Source organism: Sturnira hondurensis, unplaced genomic scaffold (genome assembly GCF_014824575.4).
Source record: "Sturnira hondurensis isolate 20B ecotype Veracruz unplaced genomic scaffold, ASM1482457v3 Scaffold0021971, whole genome shotgun sequence".
Lineage (NCBI taxonomy): Eukaryota > Metazoa > Chordata > Mammalia > Chiroptera > Phyllostomidae > Sturnira > Sturnira hondurensis.
In genome coordinates this window covers 691,940-711,496 of record NW_028094602.1, presented here as the reverse complement: position 1 = coordinate 711,496, position 19,557 = coordinate 691,940, and the positions used below count along the sequence as shown (strand labels likewise).

At 38.9% G+C, this 19,557-nt stretch overlaps 1 protein-coding gene across 5 annotated transcripts in view; it reads left to right on the top strand.

Moving 5' to 3' along the window:
- Positions 1 to 19,557, top strand: part of TXNRD3 (thioredoxin reductase 3) — an 85,530-nt gene that overhangs the window by 35,228 nt on the left and 30,745 nt on the right. For 4 of the 5 annotated variants that reach the window (XM_037034032.1, XM_037034029.1, XM_037034030.1 and 1 more), the window contains exons 7-8: positions 15,230 to 15,372; positions 18,668 to 18,783. In XM_037034032.1, coding sequence (XP_036889927.1) covers positions 15,230 to 15,372; positions 18,668 to 18,783 — 259 coding nt within the window. The remainder of the gene's footprint in view (positions 1 to 15,229; positions 15,373 to 18,667; positions 18,784 to 19,557) is intronic. The other variant, XM_037034031.1, reaches the window with a different exon arrangement.

The window sequence follows — 19,557 nt, the reverse complement described above, 5'->3', positions numbered from 1 at the left end:
GAATAATTGTAGGCCGGAAGAAATTGGCAAGAAATATTCAAAGTGATGAAAAGCAAGGACTTAAAACCATGATTACTCTACACAGCAAAGCTGTCATTTAGAATTGAAGCACAGATAAAAAGCTGCACAGACAAGAAAAAGCTAAAGGAGTTCATCACCAGCAAACCTGGATCACGTGAAATGTTAAAGGGTCTTCTTTAAGAAGAAGAAGTAAAGATAAAATATGAATAATAAAATAGCAATAAATATTTATCAACAATTACTTTAACTGCAAATGGATTAAATACTCCAAGACATATGAAGACTGAATAGATAACATGACAACACCCTTACAAATGCTGTCAATAAGACACAGACTTTTGATTAAAAGACAAACACAGACAAAGTAAAGGGATGAAAAGGTGTTTCATGAAAGTGGAAACAAACACACAAACAAACCAGTCTTGGGCAGCAAGAATTATACCCCACAAAATGGACTTTAAAAGAAAAGCTATGTAGAAAGAGACAAAGAAGACACCAGCAATTCCACTCTGGGTATTTTAAGAAATCCAAAACACTAAATTGGAATGATAGATACATTCATATGTATTTTTACTGTATTCAAATGCAGTATTATTTACAGTAGCCAATATGTGGAAGTCAGTTAAGTGTCCATCAATAGATGAATGTATAAAGAAGTCATGCATATACATCGTGGAATATTGCTGAGTTATAAAAAGAATGAAATCTTTCCATCTATAACATGGATGGGCCTCAAAGGTATTAGCTGAGTGAAATGAGTTAGAGAAAGATAAATTCCAGATGATTTCACTTATATGTGGAGTCTAAAAAACAAACCAACAAGCAAAACTGAAACAGACTTACTGATACAGAAAACATTTTATTAGTTGCCACCTTGGGTCTGGGGTCGGTGTTGGGTGATAATGGTGAAAGGATTAAGAAGTGTAAATTGTAGTAAGAACAATAACAGGGATGTAAAGTATATGGATCAGAGTATAGCAAATAAAAGTTATAACTATGTACGGTGCTAGATGAGTATTAGATTAATTCAGGTGATCATTTAGTAATTTATATAATGTCTAACCACTGGGTTGTACACCTAAAACTAATATAATATTGTATGTCACCTGTAATTGAAAAATAAAAACTTACTGAAAGTCAACAATAAATTTTCAAAAAGATATCAGGGAAATGCAAAACAAAGCAATGGCAGTTAATATTAGATAAGTAAATCACAAACCAAAAACAAAAATGAAAACAAAACTTAGAAATTAATGACTTAGCACCCTCCCTAAAATGGGAGATAAAGACTGTATTTGAAACTACAAATAAAGTGGGTAGTCAGTTGGAATATTCAGTAAAATAGGGGATAAAATTCATACTAATGAACAAACCTAGATTTGAGAAAGGACATATAACTAAAGATAAATTAAAAATAATAGTGTACAGCCCTGGCTGGTGTGGCTTAGTGGATTGAGTGCCAGCCTGTGAAACAAAGGATCCCTGGTTCAATTCCTAGTCACGGCATATGCTTGGGTTGCAGGCCAGGTCCCCAGTAGGGGGTGCGTGAGAGACTACTACACATTGATGTTTCTCTCCCTCTTTCTCCTTCCCATACCCTCTAAAAATAAATAACATATTTGAAAAATACAGTATATAAATTAATGGTAAGAATTTTATTTTTAAATTTTAATAGATTTTGATTATTCTATTATAGTTGTCCCAATTTTCTCCCATTGTCCCCCTCCACCCAGAACCACCCCCACTATATCTGGCAATCCTCCCTCTTAGAATGTAAGTTCTTTCAGTACTCCATTTCCTGTACTTTTCCTTTTTTGTTTAGTTTTAAGTATATTGATTACGCTATTACATTTGTCCCAATTTTACCTCTTATACTGCCCTCTGCACAGTTTCCCCTTACTGTCCTATGATTCCCCCCTCTTACATGTTGTGCATGTAAGTTCTTTGGCTTCTCCATTGCCTATATTGTATTTAATATATCCCTATATTGTATTAAATATATTAATATTTAATATATCTATTCTGTACCTACCCAATTTTACTTCTAAATCCCTATACCTTTTCTCTCATTCTCCCCCTTCCCCCTCCCAGCTGATAACCCTCCAAATGATTTCCATTTCTATGATTCTATTCCTGTTCTAGTTGTTTGCTTAGTTTTTCTTCCTTTTTTTGAGGATGTCTCAAGTTTTATTTTTATTGGAAGATTATACTTTAGTCAACCCACATCAGCATTTTAATCACATTTATTTATTTAATTAATACTATTTTATTGATTATGCTATTACAATTGTCCCATTTTTTCTCCCCTCTATTCCCCTCCAGCCTGTACACCCCCTTCCCAACATCATTTCCCTGCCTTAGTTCATGTCCATGGGTTGTACATATGAGTTCTTTGGCTTCTCCATTTCCTTTGCTATTCTGAACCTTCCCCTGTCTATTTTGACCTATGAATTACACTTCTTATTCTCTGTACCTTTCCCCCCATTCTTCACCCTCTTCCTCACTATAACTCTCTATGTGATCTCCATTTCTCTGAATCTGTTCCTGTTCTAGTTGTTTGCTTAGATCATATTTTTTTAGATTCAGTTGTTGATAGTTGTGAGTTCATTGTCATTTTACTGTTAATACTTTTGATCATCATCCTTTTCTTAGATAAGTCTCTTTAACATTTCATATAATTAGGGCTTGGTGATGATGAACTCCTTTAACTTGACCTTATCTAGAAAGCACTTTATCTGCCCTTCCATTCTAAATAATAGCTTTGCTTAGAGTAATCTTGGATGTAGGTCCTTGCCTTTTATGACTTGCAATACTTCTTTCCAGCCCCTTCTTGCCTGCAAGGTCTCTTTTAAGAAATCAGCGAACAGTCTTATGGGAACTCCTTTGTAGGTTACTGTCTCCTTTTCTCTTGCTGCTTTTAAGATTCTCTCCTTATCTTTCATCTTGGGTAATGTAATTATGATGTGCCTTGGTGTGTGCTTCCTTGGGTCCAACTTCTTTGGGACTTTCTGAGTTTCCTTTGCCAGATTGGGGAAGTTCTCCTTTGTTATGTTTTCAAATAAGTTTTCATTTTCTTGCTCTTCCTCATCTCCTTCTGGCATCCTTATGGTTCAGATGTTGGAATGTTAAAAGTTGTCCTGGATGTTCCTAAGCCTATCCTCATTTTTTTTTTTTAATTCTTGTTTCTTCATTCTGTTCTAGTTGAATGTTTATATCTTCCTTCTGCTCCAAATCATTGATTTAAGTCCTGGTTTCTTTCCCTTCACCGTTGGTTCCCTGTATTCTTTTCTTTATTTCTCTTCAGTTTTTCCTCCATTTTGTGACCATACTCATCCTTATTTCTGTGAGCATCCTGATTACAAATGTTTTGAACTCTGCATCTATTCTGTCATTTGGGATATATAAAGATTTTATTTACTTATCTTTAGAGGGGAAGGGAAGGAGAGAGGGAGAGAAATATCAATGTATGGTTGCCTCTCTTGCATCCCCTGCTGGGAACTGGCCTTCAACCCAGGCATGTGCCCTGACTGGGAATCAAACCACAATCCTTTGGTTCGGAAGCCCACGCTCAGTCCACTGATCTACACCAGCCAGAGCTGGGCCATATATTTTTGTCTTGGTGCACCTGTTATGTTCTAAGGGACAGAGCCTTAGGTATTTGCCAGGGCAGGACAACCCATATTGCTGTGTTGTGGTGCTGTATGTGGGGGAGGAGTCACAGAGGGAAACAATGTCACTTGTTCAGCTCTTGGCTAGCCTTTGGTCACTTCCTCTGCTACCCATAAGCAAATTTGGCTCTTCTTGTGCTGATTCCTGAATGGTTGGTTTTGTCCATGTTCTAGGACCTCGTGGGTTTCTCCAGTGAACTCACCTGTGAGGCTGCAAGTTTCTCCTGATGCCTCAACCCCCACATGTTTTTTCAGTCAGAGGTTTTGAGGCTTTATTTCTCTGTGCTGGGGCCCTGGGTTGTGCAGTCTGTCTCACTCCCGAGTTGTTCCCCTGGTTTATTTGCACACAAATGTGGGACCACCCTCTTCACCAACTGCTGCCTGGCCCATCCTGGTCCTCCAGCCATGCCCCATGCCCTCTCCACCCCTCCTACCAGTCTGGATGACTTTCTTCTTTAACTCTTTTGTTGGTGGATTTCTGCACAGTTCAGTTTTCTGGTAGTTCTGGTTATTTTTTGTTTTTGAATTTGTTGTCCTTCTTTTGGTTGTGCAAGGAGGCAAAGTGTATCTATTTGAGCTTCCACCTTAGCTGGAAGTCTGTTTTTGTTTTTCAGATTCAGGTGGTGATGTGGTGTTCATTGTTATTTTAATGTTCATAGTTTTGATCTTCTTCTTTTTCCTAAATAAACCCCTTTAACATTTCATAGACAGGCTTGGTTATGATGACCTCCTTTAACTTGACCTTATCTGGGAAGCACTTTATCTGCCCTTCCATTCTAAATGATAGCTTTGCTGGGTAGAGTAACCTGGGATGTAGGTCTTTGCCTTTAGTGACTTTGAATATTTCCTGCCAGCCACTTCTTGCCTGCGAGATTTCTTTTGAGAAATCAGATGATATTCTTATGGAAACTCCTTTTTAGGTTACTGTTCATTTTCTCTTGCTGCTTTTAAGATTCTCTTCTTATCTTTAATTTTTGGCATTTTAATTATGATGTGTCTTTGTGTGGCCATCTTTGGGTCCAACTTGTTTTGGACTCTCTGAGCTTCCTGGACTTGTACGTCTATTTCCTTTGCCAGACTGGGGGCATTTTTTCCATTTTTTTTAAGTTTTCAATTTCTAGATCTTCCTCTTCTCCTTCTGGTGTCCCTTTGATTTAGATGTTGGCCCTTTTGGAGATGTCCCAGAGTCTCCTTAAACTCTGCCCCCTTCCTTTTTTTTGAATTCTTGTTTATTTTGTTCTGGTTGAAGGTTTATTTCTTCCTTATGTACCAAATCATTGGTTTGAATCCATACTTTCTTCCCTTCAGTATTGGTTTCCTGTGGATTTTTCTTTATTTCTCTTAGTAGAGCCCTCATTTCTTCCCTTATGCTTTTGCCATATACAATGAGATCTTTAAGCACCGTGATTACCAGTGTTTTGAACTCTGCATATGATAGGTTGGCCATCTCCATGTCACTTAATTCTTTTTCTAGACTTCTATTCTGTTCCTTCATTTGGGCCATATTTCTTTGTCTCCTGATTTTGGCAACCTCCCTGTGTCTATGCACTAGGTAGAGCCACTTTGATTATGTTTTAGTACACCTTTGAAGTCATATGGGGAAGATCCTTGGGTATTAGCCAGAGTGGGCAACCATGGCTCCATGTGTGGGGGAGGATTTCAAGAGGGGATAGTGTCCCTGCTGACTGACTTCTGGGGTTTCCCTGGCCCTCACCCTGTTTCCAGTCATTTCACCCACTTCCTGGTGTGCCTGGCACCCCCTCAGCTGCTGTCCTGATTGTGGTTCCCAAGGTGGGTGGGTTTGCACACATTCTGGGCTCTTCTGAGAAACTGGCAGTTTCTTCCTCTGCCCTAACCCCCACTGAGTTTATAGCCAGAAGTTATAGGTACACATAGCTCATAAAGCTTTCTTTTTCCTGGCACTGGAGCTCTGGGCTGTGCAGTCTTGCCTGGGGCTGGGCTTGCTTTCTCACAAAGTGTCTCCCTGATTTTCATTCACCACATGCGAATGTGGGTCTGTCTGTTTCACTATCACCACTGCCACACCAAATCTTCTCCACCCCAACTCCTCATCTCTACCCCTCCTAACCATCTGGGTGAATATAGCTTGTTTAAATCCTTGGTTGTTGGACTTCAGTACAGTTCTGAGTGTTTTTCTGGGTGACTTTCTGGCAGTTCTGGGTGTTTTTTATTTTTAAGTTAGGTGTGTTCCTTCTCATGGTTATGCAGTGAGGCAAGGCATGTCTATCTATGCCTCTAGTTGACCAGAAGCCCCTATAGGGTTCTTAATATCCTGCTGCCTATTCCGTATCTGTCAGTTTGTACTTCTAAATTCCTGCACCTTTTCCCCCATTCTTCCCTTTCCCCTTCCAAACAGTAGCCATCCAAATGAGCTGCGTATCTATGATTCTGTTTCTGTTGTGCTTGTTTGCTTAGTTTGTTTTTTAGATTCAATTCTTGATAATTGTGAATTTATTACCATTTTAATATTCATAGTTTTGACCTTCTTTTTCTTAAATAAGTGCCTTTAACATTTCATATAATAATGGCTTGGTGTTGATGAACTCCTTTAGTTTTACCTTATCTGGGAAGCACGTTATCTGCCCTCCAATTGTAACTGGTAGCTTTGCTAGACAGAGTAATCTAGGTTGTAGGTCCTTGCTTTTCATTGCTTTGAATACTTCTTGCAGTCCCTTCTAGCTGCAAACTTACTTTTGAGAAATCAGCCAACAGTCTTATGGGAACTTTTTGTAGGTAACTATATGCTTTTCTCTTTCTGCTTTTAAGATTTTCACCTTATCTTTAATCTTTGGGATTTTAATTGTGATGTGTCTTGGTGTGGTCCTCTTTGCATCCATGTTGTTTGGGACTTTTGTGTTTCCTGAGTGTGTGTGTCTGTCTCCTTAACCAAATTAGGAAAGTTTTCTTTCATTACTTTTTCAAATAAGTTATCAATTTCTTGTCTTTCTCTTCTTCCAACACCCCTGTGATTTGAATGTTGGTATGTTTGACGTTGTCCCAGAGGCTCCTTACCTTATCCTCTTTTTTAAAATTCTTTTTTCTTCTTGCTGTTCTGATTGAATGTTTTCTTATGTTCCAAATCATTTATTTAATTCTAGGCTTCATCCACTCCATTGTTGATTTCCTCTTAATTTTTCTTTATTTCACTCAGTGTATCCTTCATTTCTATAGGATCATTTTTATGCTGTTAAAGTACCCAGTAAATTCCTTGAGCATCCTAATAACCAGTGTTTTGAACTCTGCATCTGATAGATTACTTATCTCCATTTTGTTTGTTTGTTTGTTTTTTTCTGGAGTTTTGCTCTATTCTTTTACTCCATTCTTTGCCATATTTCACTGTCTTCTCATTTGGCAACCTTCCTGTGTTTATATCTGTGTGTTAAGTAAAGCTGCTTTGACTCCCTGTCTTGGTGGTGTGGCCTAATGTAGTAGAAAAATGCACCCGTAAGTTGGATGGGGCAGAGCCTTAAGTAATCACCAAGGTGGGGTATCCTTTGTGAACTAGGTGATGAAGTCTCAGATATGGTGCAGTTGCTTTATAGCTATGTGGGAGAGGGCTCAAAAAAGGGACAATGGCAGCTGCCTGGACTCTGGAGTTTTTTCCAGGAGGTATTGTTCCCTGGCACTTGCCCTGATACCAGACACCTCATTTTCTTCCTGTATATCACTGGTATGCTTCAAGCTGATGCCCTGATGCTGTAGCCCAGAGGGAGTGTGTCTGTGTAACTTCTATGACTGTTGCAGGCCCCTTAAAAGGATATGCCTGAAAATCCTGCAGTTTCTTCTGCCACCCCAACCCCCACTCATTTTTACTGCCAGAAGTTATGGGGACTTATCTTCCAGGCACTGGAAATGTGAGCTGAGTGCTTTGGTGTGGGGCTGGGATCCCTCACTCCTAAGATATCCCTCCTGATTTTTATTCACCATGCATGTGTATGAGACTGTTCCATGTCTCCTTGTCTCTACCCTTCCTCTCCATCTGAATGAATATGACTTTTTTAATTCTGTCAGACTTTCATGTAACTTAATTTTTGGACAGTTCTGGGTGATATTTATTTTATAGTTTAGTTGTAACTTTTGCCGTGGTTTTGGGAGGAGGTGAGCTATGTGTAGCTATTCCTCTATCTTGACTGGAAGTCTAAAATTTTAAATATCTCCTTAAAAAGGAGTATCTTCTAGCAAAACATGATTGACCATCCCTGGCTGGTGTAGCTCAGTGAATTGAGCGTGGGCCTGTGAAGCAAAGGATTACCAGTTTGATTCCCAGTCAGGGCACATGCCTGGGTTGTAGGCCAGGTCCCCATTAGGGGACACATGAGAGGCAACCACACATTGATGTTTCTCTCCCACTCTTTCTCCTTCCCTTCTTCTCTCTCTAAAAATAAGTAAATAAAAACATTTTTAAAAAATGAATGAACAATGACTTAAATGGATTTTAAAAAAATGAGTGACCAGAATTGGCTTGAACTGTCTAAGAAAACATTGTTTAAGAACAACACATTCCTGCCCTAGCTGGTGTAGCTCAGTGGATTGAACGCGAGCCTGCGAACCAAAGGATCGCGGTTCAATTCCCAGTCAGGGCACATGCCTGGGTTACAGGCCAGTTCCCGGCAGGGGACCCACAAGAAGCAACCATACATTGATATTTCTCTCCCTCTCTTCCTCCCTTCCCCTCTAAAGATAGATAAATATAAAAAAAAAGAACAACACATTCCCCAAGATAGCATAGAATTATAGGTAAATTTCCTCAAATCTTTAAGGAATTCTTTTTCTATATATTTTTTCAATTTTTGAATCCATGTTTTATTTATTCTTAAATTCTTTATGATTATATATTAGGCCCCCCCCCACCACCTCACTTTACCCCTTTCCCTCTGGCAACCACCACACTGCCGTCTGTGTCCGTAAGTTTCAGTTTCATACCTCACAGATGAGTGAAATCATATGTATGGTTCTTAGCTTTTTCTGACCGACTTACTTCACTTAGCATAATATTCTCTGGGTCCATCGATGTCATCACCAATGGCAGTATTTTGTTTTTCTTATGGCTGAGTAGTATTCCATAGTGTATATGTACCACATCTTCTTTATCAGATCTTCTATCCAAGAACAATTCAGTTGTCTCCATGTCTTGGACACTATGAATAATGCTGCAGTAAACATAGTGCATATATCTTTTTTTTAAATTTATTTTTAGAGAGAGGTAGGAAGGGAAGGAGAAAGAAAGGGAGAGAAATACCAGTGTGTGGTTGCCTCTCATATACCCCCTACTGGGGACCTGGCCTACAACCCAGGCATGTGTCCTGGTTGGGAATTGAACCAGTGACCCTTTGGTTCACAGCCTACACTCAATCCATTGAGCTTCACCAGCCAGGGAGGGTTCATATATCTTTGTGAATACATGTTTTCAAGCTCTTCAGATAGATCTTCGAGAGACAATTTGCTGGGTTATATAATAACTCAGTTCTTAATTTTTTGAGGAACTGCCATACTGTTTTCCATAGTGGCTGTACCAGTGTACATTTCCACCAGCAGTGAATGAGGGTTCCCTTTTCTCCACAATCTCTCTAACACTTTTTATCAGTTGTGTTGTTGATAACTGCTGTTCTAACAAGAATGACGTGGTATATCATGGTAGTTTTGATTTTTATCTCCCTGATAGCTAGTAAGGTTGAACCTCTTCTCATATATATGTTCACCATTTGTATGTCTTTTTGAGAGAAGTGTCTGTTCAGGTTCTCTGCCCATTTTTCAGTTGGATTGTTTTTTTGGTGTTAACTTTATGAGTTCTTTATATATTTTATTTGTTTTTTTGAGAATTTTAGCAATTTTTTAAAAAGTTAAGCTTATGGCTAAGGAATCTCACTGCTAGGTATCCACCCATGAGAAATAAAATCATATATCCATATAAAGATTTGTGCATAAAGGTTCATAGCAGTACTGTTCATTACAGCCTAAAGTACCCCAAATCTGGAAACTACCCCAAATCTGGAAATTACCCAAATCTCTGCCAACTGGTGAAAAAACAAATTATGGTATACCCATGCAATGGAATATTACTCAACAATAAAATGTAAGGAACCACTAATAAATACAACAACATACATGAATCTCAAAATCATCACTCTGAGTTAAAATAGGCCAGAACACAAGAGACTATTACCAGTATGATTACATATATATGAAACTGTAGAAGAATCAAAATTTCCATCATTAGACAAAAAGCAGATCAGTGATTGCTGTAGGTAAGAAGGAGTTAAGGACTGACTGTAAAAGGGCAAGAGAGAACTTTTTTTGGTGAGGCAGGGTGTTCCAAAACTTCCTTGGAGTGGTGGGTACTTAACTGTATATGTATAACTTAATGGCTCAGTTTTATTGTAAGTTATAGCTCAATGAAATTGTTTAAAAATAAAGGTGGATTCATTAGATCTGCAGGTTTACTAGCTGTGTGACATTAACCATTTTTCATTTTCTCATGTGCACACTTGTACACATTTTATTTTTAAAGCAGTCATTTCTTTATTGTATTGCAGTTATTGGGCTTACACATGATTCTTCTTCTCACTAGAGAAAGAATCATGCAGTTATCAGTACTGCTACTTGTTCTGTCTCACAAGGTTGTTGTGAAATACCACACAAGATAACTATTGAGACAGTGCTTTGGCAACTCAAAAGTAGTAGAGTACTATACAACTATATAGTAGACTTCTCATTTTTAAAAAACAGACATGAAAATGTTTTTTCACGTGAATGACGTGAGACTCTTGACAACTTGAATATTCCAAAGTCAGTCTTTGCTTAGGAACAGAGAACTTATAGAATGGTCACCTTTTTAACATCCTTCCTAAACCTATTTTCTACTGACTATTGATTTACTGGATGGCTCAGTGTAGTATTATCTAGGCTATACTTTCATTTTCCAAAAAGAAATACTAAAAGTGATTAAATGAGGATGACAAGACATTATTTCCCAGTGGAAAAGACCAAAACCTAGGAAACTGTATTTGAGCACTTTCCCAAGAGGATCACAACTGAGATTTTTCTTCCTCTAAAGTCAGTTAAATTTCTTTACATTTACTACTTCAGTTTCACATGTGTAACTGAATATAGGGTCCAGTAGAAGTAACGCCTGCTTGAATGTGGTTGATAGGGTGATAATATGGGTGTAATAATTTATAGTTTCAATTTGAACATTTCACCTAAAATGTCATATGGTGTGCTTCAGTGTGATAGTTATGTTACAGAATTACATGCTTATGATTTAGGAATAAAAGATTTTGTAATAAAAAGGGGTATTATTTGTGCTGGACCTTATATTTACTAATGGGTCCTGCATTAGCAGGAGTGGGTGAATAATTTTAGCACCAAAACTTTTTAAACCAGTGCAGCAATCATTTCACAGTTTTACCTGTTCCAAAATTTAACAAATTCTTATTTTTTTCTTACTACCACTGCACAACTGGGTTCTCCACTATCCTATCAAGTATGGGTGATATTTGACATTTAGCCTAGCTATATATAAACAGGTTTCTGCACTGCAACAAGTATGAAGGCTGTTTTGAAATACATAATCTCTTCTTCAAATGCATTTTGGCGACTAAATTTTACTTTGAATTCAGGTTTATATTACATCAAGTCTGACAATTTTAAACTTTTTCTACCAGCAACAGGTACAGCAACCAAAAATGAACAAAGCCTGTAGTATCACAATATATTTTACCATCGTTGTCAATTTTTAAGGACTCCCTTTATTAACAGTTCTAAGGGGATGATTCTATCTTCCACCATGCTTCATTTGATTAGGTCCTGCTTCAGTCTGGTCAGTAGTAACTGTGGGGGCGACTTTCCTCGCATGTTCCCCCAGCCACCATGAATGAAAGTAATCATGACTGAGATATGATGTGATCTGCTTGGGGAGAAGAAGTGCCAATTTTCCCAGAGGAAAAAGGCCCGTGAGCAGTAGCCAGTTTCTCATGGGAAAAAGGCGTTGAGCCCCCTCTTCCAGGGACTTTTATTGGGTTGTAATACACAGGAATACAGGGCAGCAGGGATCAAACAGTAGATAACATTTCAAAGAAATCTGAGGGCTTAGTCTGAGTCAGGAAGAGAGTTTTTAGGGTTTCCTGCTTGAACCCTTAACATATGAATGAAAGCAGTCTTAAGCAGAGCAGATTTCACAGGTTTATCAGGAAATCTTTGTGATGCCAGATTTTTCCCCAGGACATGCTCTAGCAAGGCAAGGAGCTGAACCCCTCCCCAACAGGTATTCAGGCTTAAGGAGATTAGAGCCAGGAAGTACTTCTCCCAGAGAACATGGGGACTCAGGCTTTGTCAAAGCCAGGGGCGGGGTGGGGTGAGAGTCCATTGCTCTTTGTTGCAGCCCCCTGAGTCCTTCCATGATGGCCTCCCAAGTGATCGAGTCTGGCTTAGGTTGCCCCCCCAGCCCCCATGAGGGGTCTTACCCCTTATTGACTTTCCACCAAGCTTTGGGGGCAGGGAGAGGAAACTGAAGCAGCATTTGCTACCAGAGACAAGCTTTGTCACCTGTGGCTCTCACATTCCAGAGGTAGTCCTTCACTCTTAGCCACAAGGGGTGGAGATACAATTCCTAGAACCAGGCAGAGTGGTCTACAACAAGTAACCATAATCTCTTAGGATTCACATTTGTCCTTTGATAGATAACATTGAGGCCAGTGGGTCCTGTAACCACATACCTCCAGTTTTAGCTTCCAAGAAACCTGAACATGAAATCTGGGTCCTGCACATCCTGACAGGTGTTCCCAACCTGTTCCTCTTGTGGAAGAGCTAGAACAGAGTAGGGGCCATGCTGGCTATAGCCAGGCTGGGGTTGCTCCTAGCCCTTGCTAGACCCCTGCTTCTAGAGCCATCCTGCCACCCATGGGCCCCTCAGTCATGTCGAGTTCTTTATATATTTTAGATATTAAACCTTTGTTGGAGCTGTTGTTTGCAAATGTCATCTCCCTTTCTGTTTGTTGCCTCTTTGTTTTGTTGTTGGTTTCTTTTCCTGTGCAGAAGCTTTTGTAGTTTGATATCCCATTCATTTATTTTTGCCTTTACTTCCCTTGCCTATGGGGTTCTTTCTAATTTAAACTGTGTAAGGCTTAGAAAAATTGAAAAGGTTTATTTTTTTTATTTTTTGAGGCTGACTTGATTATACAGAAGAATAGTGTAAGTATAGAAAGCTATAGTCCATTGAGGTGCCAGACTTCTAGAAAAAGCATTGACAAGTCCTCTGTAGCACTCTACTAAAAGAATGCACTGTCCTTATGAGGATTCATTCTGAGGATGCAAGAATGAATCAACATTAGGAAATCATGGTAGGAATACATAAAATCCACATGATGACCTAGATTTCGGCTCCAAAAGCACTTAATAAAAATCTTACATCTATCCTTGCTTTTTAAAAAATATTAAGTGAAATAAGCAAAGAAATGAATACTTCCTTTATATAATGAAGGAAAATCAGAAGCAGGTACTTAATGGAGAAAATTTTGAGGCATTTGCATTAAAGTCAAGACTAAGACACAGCTGCACAGTTCCACTACTAATACCTGCATTGTTTTGGTGCTTTTGGCCAATGCACAAAAAGGAAGAATAGAAAATGAAAAATGTATATATATTTGAAAACAAGGAAGAAAAAGATTTTGTAAATTTATAATATGAATTGTATGCAATATATCAAGAATGTACAACATATTAGCAGTAATGTTAACTATGTAATGGAAAATTGCAACAAAAATAATAGAATAGCTTGGAATGAATAAATAATCTAGGGAGGTACAAAATATATAAGAATATGCAAACAATATATACTGGCTTTTTTTGGAGAGAATGTCTCAATATTTTGAAGACACTATCTCAAAATTAATTTGTAAATTTCATTTAAGTCCAAGAAATATCTCAAAATTTTTTGTAGGGGGGGACTTGACAGATTTTTCTAAGTTCATATTGAAAAGTGCGGATAGTTAGTCTTTGCAAATGACTTTTTTCATCAGTATTTAAAATCATGATACTGTTTCAGGAAAATACAGAATAATAAAACAGAACAGCAAATGGTTCCAAAATGCCAGTCTATGGACTTGCCATATTAAATTCTCCTAGAGGACCTTTTTAACTACAGGTTCTGAGGTCCTGTTCCTGATTGCACAGGTTTGAGGTGGGTCCTAGGAGCTGTATATTTCAACATGTTTCCCAGGGTTCCTGATGTACAGCCATATTGGGAACCTCTAATATATAGAATGTCCTTTACAACAAGAACCAGAAACAAGGATATGAAGTGTGAATTTCATAGGTCCTTGGGATAAATGATTCTTTAAGGGTTGGAAGAATAGCTTTTACAACTATTTGGGGAGTGAGGCAGAGGTATTTTAGAGAGGGTATGTGCTGTTGTGAAAAAGGTCAGCGCTGCTGGGTCATAACCTTGAGGGATCATAGGATGGCGGTTGGGTAATGTAGTAACCAGAATGACCTTCCAGATTGCAAAATCTTAGTTGACTTCATTATATATATGGGCATCCTAGAAAGGGTTATGTAAGTTCTGGGTCATAAACGGTTACATTAGCCAAGCCTCTCTGCACTGTGACCTCATTTCCTTGCCTGCATCATAATGTATCCATGTTCCTGATGAGTGGTGGGGCCTTTCTTGAGAGTACTAGATGGGGTGAATCTCCAAATATGATGAGAGGGTGAACTCTATTGGCTGGGTTTGTCTTCAGGAATCTTATTTAGTTTGATGGGAACTGGGCTGGCCTCTGTCTCTTATAAACATCGCGACACATGGAGACAGTATGTCTTTTAAGAACCAGCATCAGCAGGTAAGGTGAATGCCCAGAAGTAAATTCCACTTGGAAGATACAGGGATGATAAGAAATCTGATCCCATCAACTGCCACCCAGCTTCAATAGGAAGTGGGTAAGCATTTCAATACAAATAGTGTGCAGTGGGGTGTAATAACTACATTTATTATAAAGCAATGTAGGGTATTCACTATTATAAAACCACCACTGGTTGAACCGAATGGGAATAGCCTGGGCCTGTCTGGGGAGGCGAATGTGCAGTGCTCTCTGACCTGAGGCTTGCTTTCCTTTACATGCAGAAGGCCACATGCAGCAGGCCCTCACAGAATGTGAAAGTGTCTTCTTGGGTGTTCTTGAGTGGAGATGATCTTCCTGCCTCATAACTTTGCATGCATGGCCATAGAAGAGCTAGTTTTCCCCATTCTCTTCTTCATGGATTTTTTTCCAATTCTCTTCTTTTTCTAAAAGAGAAAATGTTTTGCATAGTTCTAACTATGCTTTTTTGCATGTGTTTTGTAATAGAGGAAGAAGTATGAATCATGACTAGTATAAAAAAGGTTTAAGTTACTAATTATTTTCTGTTCATTTCTTGATTTTTAAAGTAATATATTATGTGGCTCACGTGTGGTTATATGTAGTTTACCATTTACAGTAAAATCACTCCCTGTGGCTCATGATTTCACCCTGGTTATTTATTTTCAGTGAAGCACAACTGGAAGACCATGACAGAAGCTATTCAGAACCACATTGGCTCTCTAAATTGGAGCTACAGGCTGTCTTTAAGGGAGAAGTCTGTAGCCTATGTAAATTCCTATGGAGAATTTGTTGAGCATCATAAGATAAAGGTACTGTTTGAATATTTTATCTTGTTGATTTGTCTTCTCTTCTTTCCTTTACTGCTACTTGTACTTGCCTTGAACTAAAATTCCATGTCGCATGTTAAGGGGTATAGCTAGTGCATATTTGACCATGCATGCACAAGTATTTCCTCCATTGTTTGTGGATTCCATGTGTCTAGCTAAATTTAAGAAATTTCCTTTTAAAGAACTCTTTAAAGTTCTTTGAAGTTACCTTTTGATTGACATTTTAAAAGAGAAAATGTTTAAGCAGTGAAAAAATCAAAATTTTAGTGTTAATTCTTTTTTATTTTATTTATTTATTTTTTAATTTTTTAAAAATAATATATTTTATTGATTATACCACTACAGTTGTTCTATTCCCCCCTTCATTCCCCTCCACCCGCACACTCCCTCCCCCACCATTCTCCCCCCCTTAGTTTACAACCACGTGTCTCAAGTTCCTTAGATTCTATATTTCCCCCACCATTCTTGCCCTCCCCCTATCTATTTTCTACCTACCCTCTATGCTATTTTCTGTACCTTCTCCCCCCTTCTCCTCCTCCCACCCCCCTGTTGCTAACCCTCCATGTGTTCTTCATTTCTATGGTTCCACTCCTGATCTAGCTGTCCTCTTGGTTTGCTTTTGTTTTAGGTGTGGTTGTTAATAACTGTGTGTTTGCTGTCCTTTCACTGTTCATATTTTTCATCTTCTTTTTCTTATATAAGTCCCTTTAGCATTTCATATAATAAGGGCTTGGTGATGATGAACTCCTTGAACTTGACCTTATCTGAGAAGCACTTTATCTGTCCTTCCATTCTAAATGAAAGTTTTGCTGGATAAAGCAATCTTGGCTGTAGGTCTTTGGATTTCATGACTTGGAATACTTCTTTCCAGCCCCTTCTTGCCTGTAAGGTCTCTTTTGAGAAATCCGCTGACAGTCTGATGGGTACTCCTTTGTAGGTGACTGTCCCCTTATCTCTTGCTGCTTCTAGGATTCTCTCCTTCATTTTAGTCTTGGCTAATGTAATTATGATGTGCCTTGGTGTGTTCCTTCTTGGGTCCAACTTCTTTGGGACTCTCTGAGCTTCCTGGATTTCCTGGAAGTCTATTTCCTTTGCCAGACTGGGGAAGTTCTCCTTTATTATTTGTTCAAATAAGTTTTCCACTCGTGGCTGTTTCTTTCCCCCTTCTGGTACCCCTATAATCCGGATGTTGGAACATTTAAAGATATCCTGGAGGTTCCTAAGCCTCTCCTCATTGTTTTGAATTCTCATTTCTTCATTCCTTTCTGGTTGGATGTTTTGTTCTTCCTTCTGGTCCATTCCATTGATTTGAGTCCCAGTTTCCTTTCCATCGCTATTGGTTTCCTGGACATCTCCCTTCATTTCAATTAGTTTAGCCTTCATATGTTCCTCTAATTTGTGACTATAATCAACCAGTTCTGTTAGCATCCTGATAAATAGTGTCTTGAATTGTGTTTCTGAGAGGCTGGCAATTTCTCAGTCACTGAGAGTTATTGGCTCTGGGACTTTGAGTTCTTGCGCCATCTTTTGGGCTGTTTGTGCCTGTTATGTAGCAGGATCGGAGCCCTAAGGTGTTCACTAGCTCAGGGCAACTAAGTCGCTGGGTTGTGACGTTGTATATGGGGGTGGGGTCAACGAGGAACAATGGTGTCCCGTCTGCCGTGTCCTGCTGAGGCCCCCACAGGTGTGGCAGCTGCCACCATCACTGGGTCCACACGTTTTGTCCCACTGCACATGAGTGTGCCACAGCCGTCAGCCCTCGCCCCCTGGGGCCTGCGTGGTCCGTCTCACTGTGTGCAAATGTGGGACTGCGGTCAGTCTGCCCCACACCCTGACTGGGTCCGGGCCCCTTGCGCGCCTAGGTCTGAGGATCTTTCCTGCCGGACCCTGCTCTGCTGCTGGCTCCACCCCTCTTACCGTCCCGTTGAACGGTTAGTGGTTGTCGGACTTCCGTATAATTCAGTTTTCTGTTTTGTGGCTGTGTCTTTGTTCTCCAAACCTTTGTTGTATTCAAACTTGGTTGTGGGAGAAGGCACAGTGTTTCCACCTATGCCTCCATCTTGGCAGAAGTCTAGTGTTAATTCTTTTAAAAAATGAAACCTTTAGTAGAACTTCAATATATATTATTCATAAAAGTTTTAGTAAAAGTAGCATCAGATTAGTGTATTTTCTAAATTTGTATGTATAATGTTTATGTATTATAAGATCAATATGCAAGGAAAATGAGAACATTTTGATGAACATAAAACTTTAATTGGAGTTTTGAAAGACAGGCAAATTATCTTCAAGCACCTATTTTATTTCTGTACTCTGCTTTTGTAGCATAGTGTGCAATAATCTTGATAGAATTTGAAGATATTTTGTAGTCATTTCTTGTCTAGAAAGGTGTGAGGTGGTCCATTTAAAGCTATAATTTGGCTAATTATAGCTTTAAAGCTATAATTTGGCCTAATTTGACCTACGTCATTCACATGAAACATACTAGAAATCCAAGTCAGTCAGTTTTAGTTCTCAAACTGTTATATATCTGGGATAGCTCGTTGGATGAGTGATCATTCCCAGTCATCCCTGTCTCTCCTATGCCTCCTCATTTAGTGATACCAGCATCTCTCCAGTTTCTCCAGTAAGAAACTTCAGGTTCTTCCCACTTCACCCTCACAGCTTAGACTTGTTTGCCTGTCACAGGTCCCTATCTCCAGGTTGCCCTCCCTCCATCCCACTGAAATCACTCCTTTGTGCTTAAATTCTTTAATTGTTTTTTGAACTTTTAAAATGTGGATGTATTTATTATTTACTTATATAACCGGAAACAAACAAACAATGAACAACCTTTCCTGATGCTCCGTAGCCTGAATTTTTAGGATGACATAGAAGGATCTTTACTTTTGGCATTAATCTGTGTGACTTCACCTCTGACACACAGCCTCCTGTCCTGTCACTTCTGACCACTTGCTGTTCCCCAGATGCCAGCTGCTTTCAGGCCTGTTTGCATTTTTATGTACTGTTCTCTCTTTAGGTTTCCATTTCTCTAAAATCTTTGCACTTTTCTCCTCTCCACTTGAAATGCCACCACCTTTAAACCACCCCCACTATGGTCTTTTGGTTAATGTTTTGTGAAGACATATTTCTATGATGATGCTTATCACACTGCATTATTATTTTGCCTGTTTGTTCCTGTTGATGGGAAGGTCCATAGAGGGGAGTAACTAGTTTGATCATGGTGACTGGTACTTTGTAGTGTTGGTTGAAAAGTGAAATTTACTTTTCTTTTTTCAAGGCAACTGATAGAAAAGGACAGGAAACTTACTATACTGCTGCAAAATTTGTCGTAGCAACAGGTGAAAGGCCACGGTATTTAGGAATCCAAGGAGATAAAGAATACTGTATTACTAGGTAAGATTAAATAGGCCATTTTAACTGTAAATTGTATTATGTTTAAGTATTCCCTGTCTTGTTTCACAAAGATTTAAATTGATAAATAAAGGTATATACAATGCAAGAAGCTATGTAGTTAGCTTAATGGAACAAAGAGTAAATAAAGTTAGGCAAATAATAAGGTCAAATTTACGCACAAAAATGTGCTTTATGTTTCTAGATAATTGCTCTGGGAATTTGACTCTAACCTTCCTGGAGGCTGAAGAGAAGAAGCAAATACAATTGGCTTTTGGTTTTAGTGTCTAATATAATGAACCAGCTGATCAGGAGAATCATGGCTGGCCATTCCTAAAGAGAACAATGTATAATGTAGTAAATGACTTGCAAGCTTTTTTTGACCAGATACACATTAAGAAATATATTTTTCATTGTGCTGTTATTTAGGTGAACACACACACATCCAAAACAAAATAATATTTCTTCTTATCACATATAAGTTAGTCTGATATTTTCTATTCTGTTTTTTAAAAAAACTTTGCTTGCGCCCTGGCCCGTGTAGCTTGATTGGTTAGAGCATTGTCGCATGCAACAAGAGGTTGTGGGTTTGATTCCTGGTCAGAGCACATATGTAGGTTGCAGGTTCAGTTCCAAGATGGGGCATGTATAGGAGGCAACCACTCTGTTTCTCTCTCACATCAATGTTTCTTCTCTCTCTCTCTCTCTCTCTGCCCCACCCCTTGCCTCCTCTCTCCCTCCCTCCCTCCCCCCCATCCCCCCTTCAATGAAAAAAAT